Raw genomic sequence first — 24,377 nt, 5'->3', positions numbered from 1 at the left:
CTCACAGGCTCCCTCTAGGGGGGGGGAAAGCAGGACTCACAGGCTCCCTCTATGGGGGGGAAGCAGGACTCACAGGCTCCCTCTATGGGGGGAAGCAGGACTCACAGACTCCCTCTATGGGGGGAAGCAGGACTCACAGACTCCCTCTATGGGGGGAAGCAGGACTCACAGACTCCCTCTATGGGGGGAAGCAGGACTCACAGGCTCCCTCTATGAGGGCAAGCAGGACTCACAGGCTCCCTCTATGGGGGGAAGCAGGACTCACAGGCTCCCTCTATGGGGGGAAGCAGGACTCACAGGCTCCCTCTATGGGGGGAAGCAGGACTCACAGGCTCCCTCTATGAGGGCAAGCAGGACTCACAGGCTCCCTCTATGGGGGGAAGCAGGACTCACAGGCTCCCTCTATGGGGGGAAGCAGGACTCACAGGCTGCCTCTATGGGGGGGGAAGCAGGACTCACAGGCTCCCTCTATGGGGAGAAGCAGGATTCACAGGCTCCCTCTATGGGGGGAAGCAGGACTCACAGGCTCCCTCTATGGGGGGGAATCAGGACTCACAGGCTCCCTCTATGAGGGCAAGCAGGACTCACAGGCTCCCTCTATGGGGGGGAAGCAGGACTCACAGGCTCCCTCTATGGGGGGGAAGCAGGACTCACAGGCTCCCTCTATGGGGGGAAGCAGGACTCACAGGCTCCCTCTATGGGGGGGAAGCAGGACTCACAGGCTCCCTCTATGAGGGCAAGCAGGACTCACAGGCTCCCTCTATGGGGGGAAGCAGGACTCACAGGCTCCCTCTATGGGGGGAAGCAGGACTCACAGGCTCCCTCTATGGGGGGAAGCAGGACTCACAGGCTCCCTCTATGGGGGGGAAGCAGGACTCACAGGCCCCCTCTATAGGGGAAGGAGCAGCAGGACTCACAGGCTTTCCCTATGAGGGGGAGGGGGAAGCAGTCTCACAGGCTCTCTCTATGAGGGGGGAGGGGGAATCAGGACTCACAGGCTTTCTCTATGAGTGGGAGGAGGAAGCAGGACTCACAGGCTCTCTATGAGGGGGAGGGGGAAGCAGGACTCACAGGCTCCCTCTATGGGGGGGAAGCAGGACTCACAGGCTCCCTCTATAAGGGCAACCAGGACTCACAGGTTTTCTCTATGAGGGGGAGGGGAAAGCAGGACTCACAGGCTGCCTCTATGGGAGGAAGCAGGACTCACAGGCTCCCTCTATGAGGGCAACCAGGATTCACAGGTTTTCTCTATGAGGGGGAGGGGAAAGCAGGACTCACAGGCTCCCTCTATGGGGGGAAGCAGGACTCACAGGCCCCCTCTATAGGGGAAGGAGAAGCAGGACTCACAGGCTTTCCCTATGAGGGGGAGGGGGAAGCAGTCTCACAGGCTTTCTCTATGGGGGGGGGGAAAGCAGGACTCACAGGCTTTCTGTATGAGTGGGAGGAGGAAGCAGGACTCACAGGCTTTCTCTATGAGTGGGAGGAGGAAGCAGGACTCACAGGCTTTCTCTATGAGTGGGAGAGGGAAGCAGGACTCACAGGCTTTCTCTATGAGTGGGAGGAGGAAGCAGGACTCACAGGCTTTCTCTATGAGTGGGAGGAGGAAGCAGGACTCACAGGCTTTCTCTATGAGTGGGAGGAGGAAGCAGGACTCACAGGCTCTCTCTATGAGTGGGAGGAGGAAGCAGGACTCACAGGCTTTCTCTATGAGTGGGAGGAGGAAGCAGGACTCACAGGCTTTCTCTATGAGTGGGAGGAGGAAGCAGGACTCACACTGCCTCTCAGAGGACAGCAGAGGAGCCACTTTAAACCCACCACTTATTTCTTTGTACATAGGACTACAGTGACAATCATGCTGTCTTTAGTATAGGCGTCTTCCTGCACGAGACATATGTTGGGGCCAGTAATATCTGCATCCATAGACTCTGCTGAACACTATATTGGGCAGAGGAATGGGACTATATTCACATTGGTTATTCCAGTTTATATCACCAGGAGCATCAGGAAACAACCAGTCCATTATCACGTAGGTGTAATATTCAATACCTTATATGTATTATAAGCGAATATTCTTCTGGAGTGGAGTGTGACTTGCATTTTACGGTTTTGCCCCCCACCTCACCCCCACGGACCATTTAAGAAGTGCATGAGCGCACCACAATCCTGGAGATAAAGCCCCTTGTAAAACCAGACGGGAAACACTTCTGGCCATGTACAAAGAGCAGATTATAGCAGGACTCTAATCAATTACCAGTGATAGCTGAGACGCTCCTCTGCTCGGCTGCCATGCACACCACACAACAGCGCGGCCCGCTCAGGCGTGGCGGCGGGGAAACGGAGACCTCAATGTACATGGTCATAGGATCCCTAATTAGTGACTGTGCAGGTTCAGACAGCAAGTAACAGTTTAGTTACCTATTGTTTGCTGGAAGTCTAATAGGCCTCTCCGTGACTATTAAGGATTAGACGGGATATTTGATACTGGATTTCACAAAGTATCAATGTGTGGAGACAATCGTCTAATGTGAATCGCCGGGCTGTGCTGTCACAGAGCGCCCCCTATAGGACCGGCCGGGTACTGCACCATCTGAAAAACTATGGATTTATATCTCTAGGACCGGTATTTCCAACCTGACGCTGCACAACCATGACTCTCAGCATGCACCGACAGTCCGCGACATGCAGGGACTTGTAGTTCCACAATAGCTGTGGGGTCTCAGGTTGAGCCCCATGGATTAGACAATGTGCAACCTGATGAGCAAAAATTATTTGTAGTGTTAGGGGTAAGAATTAAGTAACCTAAAATACTAAATTCAGCCATTTCACAGACCCAGATGCGTAGTGTAGTTGATGTAGCCTAACATACCGTATATATTTCTGAATGCTTTTGCTTTCTACTAACACACACACACACACACACATACATTATATGTGTATATATATTATATATACACACACACACATACAGTACAGACCAAAAGTTTGGACACACCTTCTCATTCAAAGAGTTTTCTTTATTTTCATGACTCTGAAAATTGTAGATTCACATTGAAGGCATCAAAACTATGAATTACCCCATGTGGAATGAAATACTTAACAAAACAGTGTGAAACAACTGAAAATATGTCTTATATTCTAGGTTCTTCAAAGTATCCCCCTTTTGTTTTGATTACTGCTTTGCACACTCTTGGCATTCTCTTGATGAGCTTCAAGAGGTAGTCACCGGAAATGGTCTTCCAACAGTCTTGAAGGAGTTCCCAGACATGCTTAGCACTTGTTGACCGTTTTGCCTTCACTCTGCGGTCCAGCTCACCCCAAACCATCTCGATTGGGTTCAGGTCTGGTGACTGTGGAGGCCAGATCATCTGGCGTAGCACCCCATCACTCTCCTTCTTAGTCAAATAGCCCTTACACAGCCTGGAGGTGTGTTTGGGGTCATTGTCCTGTTGAAAAATAAATGATGGTCCAACTAAACGCAAACCAGATGGAATAGCACGCTACTGCAAGATGCTGTGGTAGTCATGCTGGTTCTGTATGCCTTCAATTTTGAATAAATCCCCAACAGTGTCACCAGCAAAGCCCCCCCACACCATCACACCTCCTCCTCCATGCTTCACGGTGGGAATCAGGCATGTAGAGTCCATCCGTTCACCTTTTCTACAAAGACAGGGTGGTTGGATCCAAAGATCTCAAATTTGGACTCATCAGACCAAAGCACAGATTTCCACTGGTCTAATGTCCATTCCTTGTGTTCTTTAGCCCAAACAAGTCTCTTCTGCTTGTTGCCTGTCCTTAGCAGTGGTTTCCTAGCAGCTATTTTACCATGAAGGCCTGCTGCACAAAGTCTCCTCTTAACAGTTGTTCTAGAGATGAGAAGGTGTGTCCAAACTTTTGGTCTGTACTAATAGAGATTTTATATTATATATATATATATATATATATATATATATATATATATTCAGTGGTTTTCCTTAATACAATATGCCAGCACTTGTAACTTAAAGATGGCTCCTACATCCTGGACGACACCCAAGATGATGAGCACAAGGAAGAATATTCAAAGTTTGGACTAACCAATCCAGTAGGAACTATGCCCCGAGCCCGACCTGCGATATTTGATTGGACTATATTTTGTCTACACCCTTTTCTTCCCTAGAACTATAAAAGTTTTGTGAACAATAAACTGAGCAGAATTTCTTCGGCGTCCGTCATGAGAGGAAGCTCATAACCGATTTAAGTCTGTTATTTCTTTCTCGTGTGCACACATGACATCCCAGATAATCTGAAAAGGGCAGTCAGACATTAAGGGACCCTTTGTAGTCTCACCTCAACAGTAGGCCCTGATCCAGCAGCCACATGTGAGCTTCCACCGACCGGCCAGCAACCTCGGCGCCTCTTCCGATTATTAGACCTGGTCCGACATCATGCCTGTGCCGTGTTACAATAACGATGTCGCACCAGGAGAGCTAATCAGAAAAGACGCTAATAATGAGTTAATAAGGACAGGTCTGGATCATCATCTATTACCCAGAGCAGAAGGGGGACAAAGAACATCCGCTCAGTACACCAAAGGCCTGTGAACTGTGCAACGCTTCTTTCCCCGTTTTAAGTGCTGTATACAAGTTGTACGACAGATCACCTCTGAATTCCAGGGTCCGAAAAGTGATCCAATGGTCAGTTTATCATCAAGGGACTGTTGCCCTAAGAGCTCATCGATGGTTGAAAAGCAAGGAAAAAAATAAGACCTACTCCAAAAACAAGCGCTAGTATGATTTTTGGGGCTTTTTGGAGTATGCTAAAAATATAAGCCCTATTCCAAAAATAAGCCCTAGTAGGATTTTTTGGGGCCTTTTGGAGTATGCTTAAAATATAAGCTCTACTCTATAAATAAGCCCTAGTAGGATTTTTTTGGAGTATGCTTAAAATATGAGCCCTACTCCAAAAATAAGCCCTAGTTGTAGTTTGATAGGGAATTGTCGTAGCAGCTAAAAAAAAAAAAATTAAAGAATACAGCAGGACACAATCAGAAAAAGCAGAAATCCCCAAAAAAAAGCAGACCCTCCTGCCACAAAAATAAAAAACGCACTCACCAGACCTCATATAATTACAATTGGCTTGTGCAGATGGTGGATGGGCTCTCACACAGAGATGTGTGCTGCCGTCAGGTCCCTTGCCGTTCCAGCTGCATTGATCTGCAGCTCTCACACACAGATCGGGTACCAGTATCACTCCACGTATGTGATACCGCTTCCAGTCACAAAGGGGGAGCCAACCACTGTAGAAAGCAGGGGGACCTCACAGTGATGCAGATCTGTATGTGAGAGCCCATTCACTTGCCAACCCTAATTGTTTGGGGTCTGGTAAGTGCGATTCTTTTAGGGGGTGTCTGCTTTCTTTTTGGGGTAAACGTAGCCATATATAGAGAATAATAAGCAGGTAATTTAAAGCTTTGTAAATATGGTCTGTACCCACCACTAAAGGACGGGTTCTACACCATGAGAAAAGAGGATGAGATAAGAAAATGTGCATCTGAGCCAGTAATAGGATTAACACAAAATGTTGATGTTCCAGAATGCGAAGACGATTATCTAATATATAAACCTGAATGTGTGTGTATGTATATGTGTATGTATGTATGTATGTATGTATGTATGTATGTATGTATGTATGTATGTATGTATGTATGTATGTATGTATGTGTGTGTGTGTGTGTGTGTGTGTGTGTGTGTGTGTGTGTGTGTGTGTGTGTGTGTGTGTATGTATGTATGTATGTATGTCCTGGATTGGCATCCGCACCTTCGCAGCTACAGCCACAAAATTTTGCATGCTCACACTTCTGGACCCCGAGAGCGTCATAGGCTATATTTCGAGGGGAAATTTTAACCCCGCTCTTTACAGTTATTCGCCAAAAAACCTGCCTCCATTAAAGCGAATGGAGCTGGGAGCCACAGTACAGCCAGAACTTCAGAAGAATGCGCAGCCACGCCCTTATATGGAATGCTGGCGTGTCACAATGCAGCCAGGGAAAGAGACAGACACAGACAGGGTAAGAAACAGACAGACAGGGTAAGAGACAGACACAGACAAAGAGACAGACTGACAGGGAAAGAGAAAAACAGGGAAAGAGAGGGAAAGTGACAGACAGGAAGTGACAGACAGGGAAAGTGACAGACAGGGAAAGAGATAGATAGACCGGGAAAGAGATTGAGACAGACAAAGAAAGAGACAGACAGACAAAGAGATAGAGAGAGACAGAGAGATATATACAGAGGGGGAGACAGACAGAGAATGGGAGAGAAACAGAGAGACAGTTACTATCCCTTGCAGCGCCGGGTGCTATGTTGTGAGGCGAAATTTTAACCCAGCGCATTCCAATTTACCAATCAATTTTGCCCCTATCTACATAATGGGAAAAAAGTGAAACGAAAAGTGTTGGGGGCAAATTGACAGCTGCCAGATGTAAACAAGGGGGACTTAAAGAATGAGAGCGATGGCGCCAAAGAGTATATACCGTACAGCTGCTAAGGTGGGGCCCCGACATGGGATACTCACCGGACTCGGGGATATGAACACACACACAAAATGCACCACACACTACCATGTGCCTGAACACATATACCACCCTCAGCACACATCTCACCACACATACACCAACCTCACCACATAATCACCCTAAACACACACAAGTCTGGTGTTATCCTTCACAAATAAACATCTGATTAATAAGCAGCCAAACTACAAGAACAACAAATGTACCACATAGGAAATCCGGCAGCTGTCAGTCACATGACCTGTCTATATGTGTATGTGTGAGCTAATATATACTGTCAGGGGGAGGGCTTTCTGTTGCCTGGAGATTTATCAGGCTGCCAATAGCAACCAATCACAGCTCAGCTTCTATTTTGCTACAGTTAATTAATCTGAGATCTGATTGGTTAATATAGGCAACAAAGGACATTCTCAGAATGTGTGAGGTCATAGGATGTTAAATCTGATGTTGTGAAATGCTTCTATTAGCTTAGTTTTTGCCTTTTAATAATTACATTTATATCTATTTGTTTTGTGGTTTTTGTGTGCAGAATACATTTTTGTTAATACATTCTATTTTGTTAGCAGCAGTTATTAACCCGGGCGAAGCCGGGTAGTACAGCTAGTATCTGAATAAATGTGGATTATGGTTCATGGGACCCCCTGAAAATAAGCCCTGGAGCAACTTTCAGAGCAAAAAAATGCAATACCTTTGAAACGTGTATAGACTGGTAATGGAGTAAAGGATTTTTTTTTTGGTCTTTTTTCCCAAAAAATTGATATAAAACCATAGACCGAACCATGCGACAGAACCATCAGGATGTATCAAGGAGTAGAATAAATAAAATAAGGATGTGGCGGAAGGAAGGCGTCCGAAAGGATCTTATTTATGGGCAGGGGGGTATTATGCTACGGCCGGGAAACCAAGCTGAGCGTCAGCCGAGAATGAAAGGCGAGCCGCTGCGAATGTGATAGCCGCACCACAGCTAATTAGCAGGATTGCATGTTTGGACAGTAAGTAGCAGTTTACGTATCTTCTTTAATTTGCCTCTCGGTTACATTTCTATTAGGACCCTGCTCAGTTCATGTAATTGAAGATCGCAAAAGAAAGACACGGTGAGAAGTAGAAGGCGACTTGTAAATTACGGGGCGAAGCAATCCCCGGCCTCCTCCGCACATTTCTTATTATTACAGGACACTACAACAAATTCAACAGAAAAGAAGATTCCGTCTCCTACAACCTAAAAATATTTTGTTTGTTTTTTTTCTAAAATTTTCAGCAACACCAAAAGTTAAAAATGTTCAGTGCTCAACCTAAAGGAGTCACTATCATTTTTATTTTTAGGCAATAAATCAATGGTACACATTAAAATAAGAAATTTTGTAATATATCTTATAAGAGAAATCCGCTTCTTTCTCTTCCCAAAATCTGTGTTTGCTGAATACAAAATTTACTTAGAAATTGAGAATTTTGGGAAGAGAAAGAAGCGGATTTCTCTTCCCAAAATTCTCAATTTCTAAGTAAATTCTGTATTCAGCAAACACAGATTTTCCCATTACTAAGAGACAAGAGGACAGCTGGTGCTGATGAGGTTCTATGTAGATAGGAGGGGCTAGAGACAGAGTTCCTCCACCACCTCCAATCTACATAGTATATTATCAGCAGAGGATAGGGGCGCCGGGAAGAGGCCGGGGGCACCAGGAAGAGGCCGGGGGCGCCGGGAATAGAATGGAGGCAACGGGGAGAAGTCGTGGGCAACGGGAAGAAGTCAGGGGCAGCAGTAAGAAGTTAGGGGCATCAGGAATTATTCAGGGGCACCAGAAGGAGAAAAGGAGCACCAGGAATGGAAAAGGGGCAACAGAAAAGAGTCAAGAGCACGTAGGAAAAGGGCAAGGGCATCAGGAAAAGTTCAACGACACTGGGAAAAAGTCGGGGGCCCGGGAAGAAGTCAGGAGAAGAAGCAAGAAGTTAGGAGCACCAGGAATTAGTTAGGGGCACCAGTAGGAGAAAAGGGACACCAGAAGAAGAAAAGGAGCACCGGAAATGGAACAAGGGCACCAGGAAAAAGTCTGGGGATCTTAGGAAGAAGTAGGAGGCATCAGCAACAAGCAGGGGGCATCAGCAACAAGCAGGGGGCATCAGCAACAAGTAGGGGGGATCAGCAACAAGTAGGGGGGATCAGCAACAAGTAGGAGGCATCAGCAACAAGTAGGGGGCATTAAAAACAGCTCAGTGACATAGAGGCCAGCTCAGGGACATCGGGAACAAGTAGGGGGGCACCGAAAACAGCACAGGGACATCGGGGACAGCTCAGGGACATCGGTAACAAGTAGGGGGGGAACCGAAAACAGCTCAGGGACATGGGGGACGACTCAGGGACATGGGGGACAGCTCAGGGACATCAGGAACAAATCAGGGGCATAAGAAACAACTCAGGGACATCGGGAACAGCTCAGGGACATTGGGAACAGCTCAGGGACATCGGGAACAGCTCAGGGACATCGGGAACAGCTCAGGGTCATCGGGAACAGCTCAGGGTCATCGGGAACAGCTCAGGGACATCGGGAACAGCTCAGGGACATCGGGAACAGCTCAGGGACATCGGGAACAGCTCAGGGTCATCGGGAACAGCTCAGGGACACCGGGAACAGCTCAGGGACACCAGGAACAAATCAGGGACATCAGGAAGAGAACAGGGGTCATCACACGGCACACCTAGGGGAGGACATAGGTTCCCCAGGGGAGAACAGATCAGCTGTGATCTGCTCAGACACCTCACAGTTAGCGTTGGAATTCCTAAGAGTGTCACCCCAAGAGAAATAAGTCATTACATAGGAGTTATCTGTATATCGCAGGGCAGGATGGGTTCTCAACAGAGAGATAAGAGAGAATTTTAGAGGGAAAGATTGAGGTACAGATTAAGAGAAAAAGAGATGGAAATGAAGAGATTGAAAAAAACTGTTCTCTACCCAAAAGATGAGGACTCTGAAAAATTGAAAAATTCAACAATAATTTTTTTTTAAAGCGCTTTAATCCCAAAGTCTGCAGAAGTGCCACCAATAATGAAGGCTGTCGTGTCACCGGACGTTTAGAAGAGATGTTGGGGGCGATGCAGCCGTCTTCATTGGGGGGTACAACTTTACCTAACTTTTTTTATAAAAACTTTTTTTAACCCATCAGTGTAAGTTGTAAATGGTGTTATAATGTGGAGCGACACATGACCGGTCACGTGGAATTTTACGCCATGTGGAATACCTACAATGATAGTCACTTAGGTGTCTCGGGTCTGTAGGTCGTGCTCGCCCACTTAGTTCTCGCCCGATTTCTCCAGGTAATTAAATCTCATTCAGGCTTCTCACTACCACTAATGGGTCTGAAATTCTTGGGAGTCTTCTTTTTTTTTCTTCCCTCTTTATAGCTGGAGGTCAAACTTCACATGAGTGGCTTAAAACAAACAGACACTTACCAAACCTAATAAAGCCAATGACCCCAAAACAAAGCAGGCGACCCCCTGCCCGAAGCCCTGCTCATAAAGAGGCCAATCCTACCTACAGATATGTGATAACCCTGGCCCCATCAGCAGGCAGAGAACTTCATGTGCATCACGTCCGGGGACTATACACAGGTCTGACAGGCAACTGCAATTTGTAATTTTGCAGAAAAAAAAATATATATAAAGTTTGACCACAAACGTAAAGCACTGAGAAGCATGCAATGGAATATTTCATGATCCCTAGGAAGCCATAGGCCAGTCATGGCGAACCTTTTACAGGCCGAGTGCCCAAACTGTAGCCCTAAACCCAATTTTTTTTCCGAAGTGCCAACCAATCCTATTATATAAAGAATTGATTTTAATCTTACCTTTGCCGTCTTCTCTTCAGCAGGGGGTATCACGCTCATGCTTACCACACATTGGAGCTGAGCACCTGCCCTTTCCAGACACAGCAGTTGGATTGATCTTTCTGGGAAAAAAATTGCAGCATATTAGACACAGATTTTAGCCTGGAATGCAATCAGATGTCACCCTGTAATCCACATCTACATTTCAAAGTCAGAACATCTTGAAATCCCATAAAGACGTACGAGTGGCTCCCCTCCCCATCATTGTGTAGTTCTGTCCCCCTTCCTTGCCACTTCCTGGTAAACATGTCCCCCATCCTGATATATATTTCCTACATTCTGGTATATTTGTCTCCATCACGGCCCCATCCTGGTAAATGTCCTCCGTCCTGGTAAATGTTACCCATTCTGGCATGTTCCCCCATGCTGGTAAATGTACCCCATCCTGACATATTGCCCATCCTTGTAAATGTTCCCCCATCCCGGCATGTACCCCATTCCTGGTAAATGTTCCCAATCCTGGTTAATTTACCCCATCCAGGTAAATGTACCCCTTCCTGGTAAATGTACCCTATCGTGGCATGTTTCCTACATCCTGGCATGCATGTTTCCTCCATCCTGGCATGCATGTTTCCTCCATCCTGGCATGCATGTTTCCTACATCCTGGCATGCATGTTTCCTACATCCTGGCATGCATGTTTCCTACATCCTGGCATGCATGTTTCCTACATCCTGGCATGCATGTTTCCTCCATCCTGGCATGCATGTTTCCTCCATCCTGGCATGCATGTTTCCTACATCCTGGCATGCATGTTTCCCCATCCTGGCATGCATGTTTCCTCCATCCTGGTATGCATGTTTCCTCCATCCTGGTATGCATGTTTCCTCCATCCTGGCATGCATGTTTTCTCCATCCTGGCATGCATGTTTTCTCCATCCTGGCATGCATGTTTCCTCCATCCTGGCATGCATGTTTCCCCATCCTGGCATGCATGTTTCCTACATCCTGGCATGCATGTTTCCTCCATCCTGGCATGCATGTTTCCTCCATCCTGGCATGCATGTTTCCCCATCCTGGCATGCATGTTTCCTCCATCCTGGCATGCATGTTTCCTCCATCCTGGCATGCAGGTTTCCCCATCCTGGCATGCATGTTTCCTCCATCCTGGCATGCATGTTTCCTCCATCCTGGCATGCATGTTTCCTCCATCCTGGCATGCATGTTTCCCCATCCTGGCATGCATGTTTCCTCCATCCTGCCATGCATGTTTCCCCATCCTGGCATGTATGTTTCCCCATCCTGGCATGCATGTTTCCTCCATCCTGGCATGCATGTTTCCTCCATCCTGGCATGCATGTTTCCTCCATCCTGGCATGCATGTTTCCTCCATCCTGGCATGCATGTTTCCTCCATCCTGGCATGCATGTTTCCTCCATCCTGGCATGCATGTTTCCTCCATCCTGGCATGCATGTTTCCTCCATCCTGGCATGCATGTTTCCTCCATCCTGGCATGCATGTTTCCTCCATCCTGGCATGCATGTTTCCTCCATCCTGGCATGCATGTTTTCCCCATCCTGGCATGCATGTTTCCTCCATCCTGGCATGCATGCTTTCCCCATCCTGGCATGCATGTTTCCTCCATCCTGGCATGCATGTTTCCTCCATCCTGGCATGCATGTTTCCTCCATCCTGGCATGCATGTTTCCTCCATCCTGGCATGCATGTTTCCTCCATCCTGGCATGCATGTTTCCTCCATCCTGGCATGCATGTTTCCCCATCCTGGCATGCATGTTTCCTCCATCCTGGCATGCATGTTTCCTCCATCCTGGCATGCATGTTTCCTCCATCCTGGCATGCATGTTTCCTCCATCCTGGCATGCATGTTTCCTCCATCCTGGCATGCATGTTTCCTCCATCCTGGCATGCATGTTTCCTCCATCCTGGCATGCATGTTTCCTCCATCCTGGCATGCATGTTTCCTCCATCCTGACATGCATGTTTTCTCCATCCTGGCATGCATGTTTCCTCCATCCTGGCATGCATGTTTCCTCCATCCTGGCATGCATGTTTCCTCCATCCTGGCATGCATGTTTCCTCCATCCTGGCATGCATGTTTCCTCCATCCTGGCATGCATGTTTCCCCATCCTGGCATGCATGTTTCCTCCATCCTGGCATGCATGTTTCCTCCATCCTGGCATGCATGTTTCCTCCATCCTCGCATGCATGTTTCCTCCATCCTGGCATGCATGTTTTCCCCATCCTGCCATGCATATTCCCCCACCCCACGCTGCCATGTGCGTTCCCCCACCCCACGCTGCCATGTGCGTTCCCCCACCCCACGCTGCCATGTGCGTTCCCCCACCCCACGCTGCCATGTGCATTCCCCCACCCCACGCTGCCATGTGCGTTCCCCCACCCCACGTTGCCATGTGCGTTCCCCCACCCCACGCTGCCATGTGCGTTCCCCCACCCCACGCTGCCATGTGCGTTCGCCCACCCCACGCTGCCATGTGCGTTCCCCCTCTCCCACCCCACGCTGGCATGTGCGTTCCCCCTCTCCCACCCCACGCTGGCATGTGCGTTCCCCCTCTCCCACCCCACGCTGGCATGTGCGTTCCCCCTCTCCCACCCCACGCTGGCATGTGCATTCCCCCTCTCCCACCCCACGCTGGCATGTGCGTTCCCCCTCTCCCACCCCACGCTGGCATGTGCGTTCCCCCTCTCCCACCCCACGCTGGCATGTGCGTTCCCCCTCTCCCACCCCACGCTGGCATGTGCGTTCCCCCTCTCCCACCACACGCTGCCATGTGCGTTCCCCCACCCCACGCTGCCATGTGCGTTCCCCCTCCCCCACCCCACGCTGGCATGTGCGTTCCCCCTCTCCCACCCCACGCTGCCATGTGCGTTCCCCCTCTCCCACCCCCCACTGGCATGTGCGTTCCCCCACCCCACGCTGCCATGTGCGTTCCCCCTCTCCCACCCCACGCTGGCATGTGCGTTCCCCCTCTCCCACCCCACGCTGCCATGTGCGTTCCCCCTCTCCCTCCCCACGCTGCCATGTGCGTTCCCCCTCTCCCACCCCCCGCTGCCATGTGCGTTCCCGCACCCCACGCTGGCATGTGCGTTCCCCCTCTCCCACCCCACGCTGGCATGTGCGTTCCCCCTCTCCCACCCCACGCTGCCATGTGCGTTCCCCCTCTCCCACCCCACGCTGCCATGTGCGTTCCCCCTCTCCCACCCCACGCTGCCATGTGCGTTCCCCCTCTCCCACCCCACGCTGGCATGTGCGTTCCCCCTCTCCCACCCCACGCTGGCATGTGCATTCCCCCTCTCCCACCCCATGCTGGCATGTGCATTCCCCCTCTCCCACCCCACGCTGGCATGTGCGTTCCCCCTCTCCCACCCCACGCTGGCATGTGCGTTCCCCCTCTCCCACCACACGCTGCCATGTGCGTTCCCCCACCCCACGCTGCCATGTGCGTTCCCCCTCCCCCACCCCACGCTGGCATGTGCGTTCCCCCTCTCCCACCCCACGCTGCCATGTGTGTTCCCCCTCTCCCACCCCCCGCTGGCATGTGCGTTCCCCCACCCCACGCTGCCATGTGCGTTCCCCCTCTCCCACCCCACGCTGGCATGTGCGTTCCCCCTCTCCCACCCCACGCTGCCATGTGTGTTCCCCCTCTCCCACCCCCCGCTGGCATGTGCGTTCCCCCACCCCACGCTGCCATGTGCGTTCCCCCTCTCCCACCCCACGCTGGCATGTGCGTTCCCCCTCTCCCACCCCACGCTGCCATGTGCGTTCCCCCTCTCCCACCCCACGCTGCCATGTGCGTTCCCCCTCTCCCACCCCCCGCTGCCATGTGCGTTCCCCCACCCCACGCTGGCATGTGCGTTCCCCCTCTCCCACCCCACGCTGGCATGTGCGTTCCCCCTCTCCCACCCCACGCTGCCATGTGCGTTCCCCCTCTCCCACCCCACGCTGCCATGTGCGTTCCCCCTCTCCCACCCCACGCTGCCATGTGCGTTCCCCCTCTCCCACCCCACGCTGCCATGTGCGTTCCCCCTCTCCCACCCCACGCTGCCATGTGCGTTCCCCCTCTCCCACCCCACGCTGCCATGTGCGTTCCCCCTCTCCCACCCCACGCTGGCATGTGCGTTCCCCCTCTCCCACCCCACGCTGGCATGTGCGTTCCCCCTCTCCCACCCCACGCTGGCATGTGCGTTCCCCCTCTCCCACCCCACGCTGGCATGTGCGTTCCCCCTCTCCCACCCCACGCTGGCATGTGCGTTCCCCCTCTCCCACCCCACGCTGGCATGTGCGTTCCCCCTCTCCCACCCCACGCTGGCATGTGCGTTCCCCCTCTCCCACCCCACGCTGGCATGTGCGTTCCCCCTCTCCCACCACACGCTGCCATGTGCGTTCCCCCACCCCACGCTGCCATGTGCGTTCCCCCTCCCCCACCCCACGCTGGCATGTGCGTTCCCCCTCTCCCACCCCACGCTGCCATGTGCGTTCCCCCTCTCCCACCCCCCGCTGGCATGTGCGTTCCCCCACCCCACGCTGCCATGTGCGTTCCCCCTCTCCCACCCCACGCTGGCATGTGCGTTCCCCCTCTCCCACCCCACGCTGCCATGTGCGTTCCCCCTCTCCCACCCCACGCTGCCATGTGCGTTCCCCCACCCCACGCTGCCATGTGCGTTCCCCCTCTCCCACCCCACGCTGGCATGTGCGTTCCCCCTCTCCCACCCCACGCTGCCATGTGCGTTCCCCCTCTCCCACCCCACGCTGGCATGTGCGTTCCCCCTCTCCCACCCCACGCTGCCATGTGCGTTCCCCCTCTCCCACCCCACGCTGCCATGTGCGTTCCCCCACCCCACGCTGCCATGTGCGTTCCCCCTCTCCCACCCCACGCTGCCATGTGCGTTCCCCCTCTCCCACCCCACGCTGCCATGTGCGTTCCCCCTCTCCCACCCCACGCTGGCATGTGCGTTCCCCCTCTCCCACCCCACGCTGCCATGTGCGTTCCCCCTCTCCCACCCCACGCTGTCATGTGCGTTCCCCCACCCCATGCTGGCGCTGCCGCACACGAGTTATATAAAAAAAAAAAAAAACACAAAAAAAAACAACACACAACTTACCTTCCTGCACCCGCTCCACCGCTGCACGCTGCTCAGTTCCCACGCGGCCAGCAGACGGCGCTGGCGCCGCTCTCTGACGCTCCTCCGTCTCCTAGGCAACACACCTGCAGCCTGGGGGAGGAGGAGTGTCAGAGCGGAGGAGAAATGTCTCCTCCGCTCCAACACAGATTTGATCTGCCGGCGCGACTGCACTAGCAGACCAAAGCTGCAGGATCGAGCGACAGCACGCGTGCCAGCAGAATGGGCTCAGCGTGCCCCTGGTGGCACGCGTGCCATAGGTTCGCCATCACTGCCATAGGCTATGTGTCCACGGGAGAATGTAGCTGCGGATTTTTCTGCATCAAAATCCGCAGCTTTCCCGCAAAATCCGCACCTTTTCAAAGGTGCGGATTTGCCGCAAATTTGATGCGGGTTTTGGTGCGGATTTTTTTTTTTTCCCCAATTTTAAAGCCAAAATCCGGATGAAAATCCGCAACAATAATTGACATGTTGCAGATTTTTCCGGACCAAAATCCGCACGAAATCCGCTTCGGAAAAATCCCCAGCGTGGGCACAGCATTTCCAAAATGCCATAGAAATGGCTGGGAAGTACCTGTGCTGCAGATTTTCGGGAAATCCACGGATTTTCCGCGAGAAATCCGCGGCAAAATCCGCGCATTTTCCGCAGCGTGGACACATAGCCTTAAAGTGCACCTGCCCTCTCACACAGAACCTGGAGAAAAGGCTATGCTCATAGGCCTTCATATCCCACAACATAAAACAGCATTTGGAGCACACACCAGACTATGTCCAACAATTGTTCTGACTCTGACGCTCTGTAACTTGCCATCTGTTATTTGTGAGAGTGCAGTTTCTCTTCAGCAGCATTCTGCCAGCACTATAGGTGCTGGTAGAATGCTTCCTCTTCCGTCCCAGCATTCATTGCTCATGATAGTTCTCAAATTGTTTGTCTTACCAGAAATGAGAGCTTACCTCCCTGTTCTGCTTGTATGCAGCTTAGCAAAAAGGAGAACAGGAGCAATGACACAGATAACTGACCCTACTTCCTGTAGATAAAGACCAGCCTCCACATCCTGTACAGTGATTCAGACCCACCTCCACATCCTATAGATATAAAGGCCTGCCTCCACTTCCTGTGCAGTGATACAGATCCGCCTCCACTTCCTGTGCAGTGATACAGACCCGCCTCCACATCCTGTAGATATAAAGGCCTGCCTCCACTTCCTGTGCAGTGATACAGATCCGCCTCCACTTCCTGTACAGTGATACAGACCCGCCTCCACTTCCTGTACAGTGATACAGACCCGCCTCCACTTCCTGTACAGTGATACAGACCCGCCTCCACTTCCTGTACAGTGATACAGACCCGCCTCCACTTCCTGTACAGTGATACAGACCCGCCTCCACTTCCTGTACAGTGATACAGACCCGTCTCCACTTCCTGTGCAGTGATACAGAGCCGCCTCCACTTCCTGTACAGTGATACAGACCCGCCTCCACATCCTGTACAGTGATACAGACCCGTCTCCACTTCCTGTGCAGTGATACAGATCCGTCTCCACTTCCTGTGCAGTGATACAGATCCGCCTACACTTCCTGTACAGTGATACAGACCCGCCTCCACTTCCTGTATACTGATACAGACCCGCCTCCACTTCCTGTAGAGACACAGACCCGCCCCCAATTCCTGCAGAGACACAGACCCTCCCCAAATTCCTGTAGACACACAGGCCCGCCCCCACTTCCTGTAAAGACACAGACCCGCTCCCACTTCCTGTAGAGACACAGATCCACCCCCACTACATCAGCAACACTGTCCCGATTGGGGCTCACAATATAAGGTATCACATTATCTATCAAACGAGATGACGTAGTAAGACTTCGCAGGAACCATTTAAAGAGACAGATCAGCGTCTTTAAAAAAGTATCCAAACCAGCTAATTGGAACAACTCTGTACACATCATTCATCTTTATTTTTTTTTTCAATACTGGTTCAGAAGAAGCAGCAATCTCCCAGCAAAGCTTCTTCTCTAGTGCCCCCCCCCCCCCCCGGATAAGTACAAGGAATAGCAAGAGAGCCGTTTTCTTCTTTTAATGTTTCGCAGTGTGAGCAGACCAGGTGTTTTCAGGGGCGCCGATACAATTTTTCAAATCCCCATTTTTTGATCCCCACTTGATTACAGGGTCTCCTGCTGTTGGGAACCCGACCAATCAGTTGTAATTGTTGGGGATAGTGTTTAATCCCTCAGAGCGCCCCCACAGGGAAAACGAAACATTACACAGTTAATATTGACGAAACTGTGCAGGCAAAACCCGATCCAAAGTGAAGACCCCCTCTAAAATTTTAACTGGCGATGGGTTCTATGCTGCCGATGGACAGATACTATTGTATTGCACAAATCCATGTAATCCGCTCACATTCTTCCACCTTTGTACATGGACGGACGGACGGTCGCACAGGCTGGAACCTGTCAGTAAGTCTCATAGGAAGAGAATGAAATCCCAGCAATGGGGGCCGTCATCCTAGAAAAGGAAAACAATTACAGATCCTTTGAAACCAGAAATCCCCTGATAAGTGAGCGGAGAAGAGGAAAAGCCACGATAAGTTATGGCACGCGGGCAGGTTAGCGACCTCAATGAAAGGGCTAAATGACTCGAGACGGGACCTGAGTGAGCCGGTGTCATGACCCCATGTAGGACACTTCTGAGGATTCCTGAACCCTACACAGACAAGTCATTCAGGGTGTAAGACCTGCTGTATCTCCCCGGTAATGACCCGATGATTAGCAGCATGAAAGCCATTTAGGAAAGAATTACTCAAGAGAGGAGAAGTCGTAAAACAGTCAAATAAAAGCGGTGATGAAGGAGCCGCTCCGACACGGAGGATAGGGAAAGATGGAGATAGTGAGGAGGCAAAGAAAAGACCACGAAAGGGGAAATAATAAGGTAAGAAGGGCAAGTGAGTGCGCTACAGGTACCGATATATTAGGCGTTTATCCAACTGGCGCACTGGAAAACTGGATACTGAGAACAACTACTCCAATCAGAAAAGTGCCACAGATGCTGTACAGCACTGCGCAGAGCCTAAATGGTAGTATTGACCTCATATTGGACTGTGCAGAGTCTGAATGGTAGTGCGGACCGCATATTGCACGGTGCAGAGTCTGAATGGTAGTGCGGACCTCATATTGCACGGTGCAGAGCCTGAATGGTAGTGCGGACCTCATATTGCACTGTGCAGAGCCTGAATGGTAGTGCGGACCTCATATTGCACTGTGCAGAACCTGAATGGTAGTGCGGACCTCATATTGCACTGTGCAGAGTCTGAATGGTAGTGTGGACCTCATATTGCACTGTGCAGAGCCTGAATGGTAGTGTGGACCTCATATTGCACTGTGCAGAGCCTGAATGGTAGTGCGGACCTCATATTACACTGTGCAGAGTCTGAATGGTATTGCGGACCTCATATTGCACTGTGCAGAGTCTGAATGGTAGTGCGGACCTCATATTAAACTGTGCTGAGCCTGAATGGTAGTGCGGACCTCATATTGCACTGTGCAGAGTCTGAATGGTATTGCGGACCTCATATTGCACTGTGCAGAGTCTGAATGGTAGTGCGGACCTCATATTGCACTGTGCAGAGTCTGAATGGTAGTGCGGACCTCATATTGCACTGTGCAGAGCCTGAGTGGTACTGCGGACCTCATATTGCACTGTGCATAGCTTGAATGGTAGTATGGACCTCATATTGCACTGTGCAGAGCCTGAATGGTTGTGCGGACCTCATATTGCACTGCACTGAGCCTGAATGGTAGTGTGGACCTCCTATTGCACTGCACAGAGCCTGAATTGTAGTGCGGACCTCATATTGCAGTGTGCAGAGCCTGAATGGTAGGGCGGACCTCATATTGCACGGTGCAGAGCCTGAATGGTAGGGCGGACCTCATATTGCACGGTGCAGAGCCTGAATGGTAGTGCGGACCTCATATTGCACTGTGCAGAGCCTGAATGGTATTGCAGACCTCATATTGCACTGTGCAGAGCCTGAATGGTAGTGCGGATCTCATATTGCAGTGTGCAAAGCCTGAATGGTAGTGCGGACCTCATATTGCACGGTGCAGAGCCTGAATGGTAGTGCGGACCTCATATTGCACGGTGCAGAGCCTGAATGGTAGTGCGGTCCTCATATTGCACTGTGCAGAGCCTGAATGGTAGTGCGGACCTCATATTACACTGTTCAGAGTCTGAATGGTATTGCGGACCTCATATTGCACTGTGCAGAGTCTGAATGGTAGTGCGGACCTCATATTACACTGTGTAGAGTCTGAATGGTAGTGCGGACCTCATATTACACTGTGCAGAGCCTGAATGGTAGTGCGGACCTCATATTGCACTGTGCAGAGCCTGAGTGGTAGTGCGGACCTCATATTGCACTGTGCAGAGTCTGAATGGTAGTATGGACCTCATATTGCACTGTGCAGAGTCTGAATGGTAGTGCGGACCTCATATTGCACTGTGCAGAGCCTGAGTGGTAGTGTGGACCTCATATTGCAATGTGCAGAGTCTGAATGGTAGTATGGACCTCATATTGCACTGTGCAGAGCCTGAATGGTAGTGCAGACCTCATATTGCAGTGTGCAAAGCCTGAATGGTAGTGCGGACCTCATATTGCATGGTGCAGAGCCTGAATGGTAGTGCGGACCTCATATTGCACTGTGCAGAGCCTGAATGGTAGTGCAGACCTCATATTGCACGGTGCAGAGCCGGAATGGTAGTGCGGACCTCATATTGCACTGTGCAGAGCCTGAATGGTAGTGCGGACCTCATATTGCACTGTGCAGAGTCTGAATGGTAGGGCGGACCTCATATTGCACTGTGCAGAGCCTGAATGGTAGGGCGGACCTCATATTGCACGGTGCAGAGCCTGAATGGTAGTGCGGACCTCATATTGCACTGTGCAGAGCCTGAATGGTAGTGTGGACCTCATATTGCAGTGGGCAGAGCCTGAATGGTAGTGTGGACCTCATATTGCAGTGGGCAGAGCCTGAATGGTAGAGTGGAGCTCCTATTGCAGTGGGCAGAGCCTGAATGGTAGAGTGGAGCTCCTATTGCACTCAACAGAGCCTGTACGGCATTGTGCAAAGTCTGAATGTTATCACAGAGCCCTAATAGCGTAGAGCTCATATAGCATTGCACAGACCCCGAACGGTAGCATAGCACTCTTCTCGCACTGCACAGAGGCTGTATGGCAGTGCATAGAGCCAAAATGATAGCACACGGAGCTCATATTGCAGTGTGTAGAGCCTGTACGGCAGTGTGCAAAGCACAAATAGTACTGCACAGAGCTTATAATGCACTGCGCGGAGCCTGCATGGAATTATGCAGAGCTGAAATGGTACCAAGAAAAGCTCTTATTGCACTGCACAGAGCATGTATGGCACTGTGGAGATCCCAAATGGTAGGGTGGAGTTCATATTGCACTGCGCAGAGGCTGTTCACCGCATAGGACAGAGTTCATATTGCACTGCACAAAGCCTGCATGGCAGTACACAGAGCTCAAATTCCATTGCACAGAGACTATACGGCAGTGGGTAGAGCTCATGTTGCACTGCGCAGAGCCTGTTCGGCAGTGGGTGGAGCTCATGTTGCACTGCGCAGAGCCTGTTCGGCAGTGGGTGGAGCTCATGTTGCACTGCGCAGAGCCTGTTCGGCAGTGGGTGGAGCTCATGTTGAACTGCACAGAGCCTGCATGGCAGTACACGGAGCCCATGTTGCACTGCGCAGAGCCTGTACAGCAGTGGGCAGAGCTCATGTTGCACTGCGCAGAGCCTGTACGGCAGTGGGCAGAGCTCATGTTGCACTGCGCAGAGCCTGCAAGTCAAAACACGGAGCCCATATTGCAGTGCACAGAGACTGTATGGCAATGTGCGGAGCTCACGTTGCGGTGTGTGGAGCTCATATTACAATGCGCGGAGGCTTCATGACAGCACACAGAACATATTGTACTATGCAGAGCCTTTACGGCAGTGCACAGAGCTCATATTGCAGCATACGGAGCGAGGCTGGCAGTGTGGGGAGCTTATTATGCCCTATATGCAAGGCCTGTATGGCAGCGCACAAAGCTCATATTGCTCTGCATGGAAAGCTTATGACACTGTGTAGAGCTCATACTGCAGCGCTGAGGCTCGTATGGCCATAGTCTGTCCCCTAGGAGTCCATCCCTATAGATAGGATTATAACATATCAGGCAGTGAGAATACGCATCCACCTACCCATCATTGGAGCACGTCAGAAACTCGTCCTTTATCTTCGGGTGCCAGCATCCCCCGTTAAGCATGGCGGTATGTCCCTGAAAGACAAAAAAAATAAGCCTTAATAAAAGTAATAAATCCTAATATATTCCCTGCAAAAAAATAATTATATTATTTCTATAAAGTCTCTGATTTTAACCATTTTTAAGATCTCTGCTTGCTGTCAGTGAAGAGAAACATTGATTTCACATTAAATCATTGTAGAGGTCTGAGCCCTAGATTTCTAATACACAGCACCAAATCCCCTGTATAGATAGTCAATATTATAACATTCTCCACTAGAGGGCGCCCACTGCATATGGATTATCCATAGATCTCAATGATAACACAGTATACAGTAAGCCCCTGAGCTCCCCCTAGTGTTGGCTGCAGGTAATCGGAATTTTATCAATCTATAGAGGACTTGTCACCGCTCCGGACATGTTTTAGTAAATTCTGGAGCATTTTTTCTCAAATCCTCTGTCCTGCTGTTCCTCGGTTATGCCTCCTGAAAAATGTCCATTTAAAACTGGGAGCTATAACGCCTCTTGCCAAATTAGTATGTCCCCTGTACACTTTGAAGCGCTCAGCTCTGCATTAAGCATTTTATTCAGAAATTGCTAGAGATCACTGAACGCCTTTTTAAGAGTGGTGACTGTCCCATACCCTACTCTCTCAGGGACCAAGCAAAAGAGATACGTCTTGATGCTGGCTGCTAGGCTCAAATAATAAAGGCCTTTTTTACATGCTAAGTGTCTCCATTTTATTTTCTTAGCAGTAATGCATGTCTTATATTCAATGTTTGCGTGCCTTAGTGTCTCAGAGTGCAGCTGTATATTTGTTAGAGAACATTTCATGTTCAGTTTGCACCGGTTCACACTTGTCTGTTAGGAAGTGTCTTCTGACTGAGCACTTCTCACAAGCTTAAGGCTAGTTTTAATTTTCTATTTGCCAGTTACTGCCTATCCATAAATTCGTAGGCTATTCAACTTGGGTAGAGGCACTTAAGTAGGAACCCAGTAAAAGAGATACGCCTTGAAGCTGGCTGCTGGGCTCCCAAAAAAAGAGGCCTTTTTTACATACTAAGTGTCTCCATTTTATTTTCTTAGCAGTAATGCATGTCCTATATTCAATGTTTGCGCGCCTTAGTGTCTCAGAGTGCAGCTGTGTATTTGTTAAAGAACATTTCATGATCAGTTTGCACCTGTTCACACTTGTCTGTTAGGAAAGGTCTTCTGACTGAGCACTCCTTCCCACCAGTTTAAGGTGATTTTTAATTTTCTATTAGCTGGATACTGCCCACCCATAAAATTGTAGGCTATTCAGCCCAGGGAGAAGCATTTAGATAGGGACCCTGCAAAAAGAGATACGCCTTGATTGTGGCTACTGGGCTCACATAAAACTGCCCCTTTTTAAGAGCGGTGTCTCCATTTTTACATTTGTTTCCTTAGTAGTAATGCATGTCCAGATTCCTATACTCAATGTTTTCATACTTTAGCATCTCAGAGTACAGCTGTATATCTTTTAGTGTACCATTTGGGTGTCTGTCAGCCCAAACTGACAGTGTCTCCATGGATATAAGCCTAGGCTAACTAGGGTGCATCGGGGATGCACTATCCCGCCCGCTAGTTTTGCATACCTCAGTGATAATTGACACATTGCACTGTTAATCATCAGGGAAGGGGGCAAGAGCTGCAAAGCCAGTGGTGGGGGGGTACGGTGCAATGAGCCTATTGCCCACATCCCGAGTGCAATCACCTAATTAGTATATTTGATTAAACTTCACTATCTGCAAAACAGAGGCAGTGATTGGATCCCAAAGGGTGCAAATTTATATCCTCTGCAAAGATGAGTGCTCGCTGCATACGACAGACTCCCTTTAAGGCTTCTGATCACAACAGATGTGTTCACACAGCGCCGAATGACTGCAGGACAAAGCAAGTGCGACGACTGTGGATGATGGTGGAGGAATCGTGCACATCAAAAATGAGTTGGGTTAGAGATGAATATACTGGACACTCCTGGGCCAAGTGTACGCCCAGCGGACACTTCATCCATGATTTACTGCCACGAGTGTGTCGCTTCAACAGATTACATCTTGTATTGGAGCGGACTTCCTTTCAGTTGATACTAAAAGGGTTAGGGACTATTTCCATCCTAGCAGAGGTTACTCATAGCCTTATCACAGCTGCAGCATCTTGTCATCACGCCCTTCCACTAAACTTACCCACTCCTGGCTTTACTCCATGCTGGTGATAGAATTTCTATACTGTCCACTTTGAAGGAGCCTGTCTCTGGAGAAGCTGAGGTGTCATTTTAGTTGCAGCTGAGAAGTTTCCTGCTGGAGAAACTTTGGGTTGCAATTTGTTGCATCCTTCCCCATGTTGCTTTATTGTAGTAGTAGTAGGACTAATGTCTCACTTCCCTACTCACTAGTCAGGGTAAGTTCACGGTCAGCGAGGGCCTAGGCATATGATGGCGCATAGGTGAAGGACCCGTCTAGCGACGTCAGTGTAATGCCTGCTGGATCAACAGACTCAGATGGGATGTAATGGACAGGCTAGAGGGAAGCC

At 50.3% G+C, this 24,377-nt stretch overlaps 1 protein-coding gene across 1 annotated transcript in view; it reads right to left on the bottom strand.

The window, feature by feature from the left end:
- The window catches only part of WDR70 (WD repeat domain 70), a 367,195-nt gene that overhangs the window by 258,451 nt on the left and 84,367 nt on the right, over positions 1 to 24,377 (bottom strand). Inside the window, exon 9 of the mRNA XM_075330392.1 lies at positions 21,787 to 21,863. Coding sequence (XP_075186507.1) covers positions 21,787 to 21,863 — 77 coding nt within the window. The remainder of the gene's footprint in view (positions 1 to 21,786; positions 21,864 to 24,377) is intronic.

This window comes from Anomaloglossus baeobatrachus, chromosome 1 (assembly GCF_048569485.1).
Source record: "Anomaloglossus baeobatrachus isolate aAnoBae1 chromosome 1, aAnoBae1.hap1, whole genome shotgun sequence".
In the NCBI taxonomy this organism is placed as follows: Eukaryota; Metazoa; Chordata; class Amphibia; order Anura; family Aromobatidae; genus Anomaloglossus; species Anomaloglossus baeobatrachus.
This window is presented reverse-complemented; position numbering and strand designations above follow the sequence as displayed.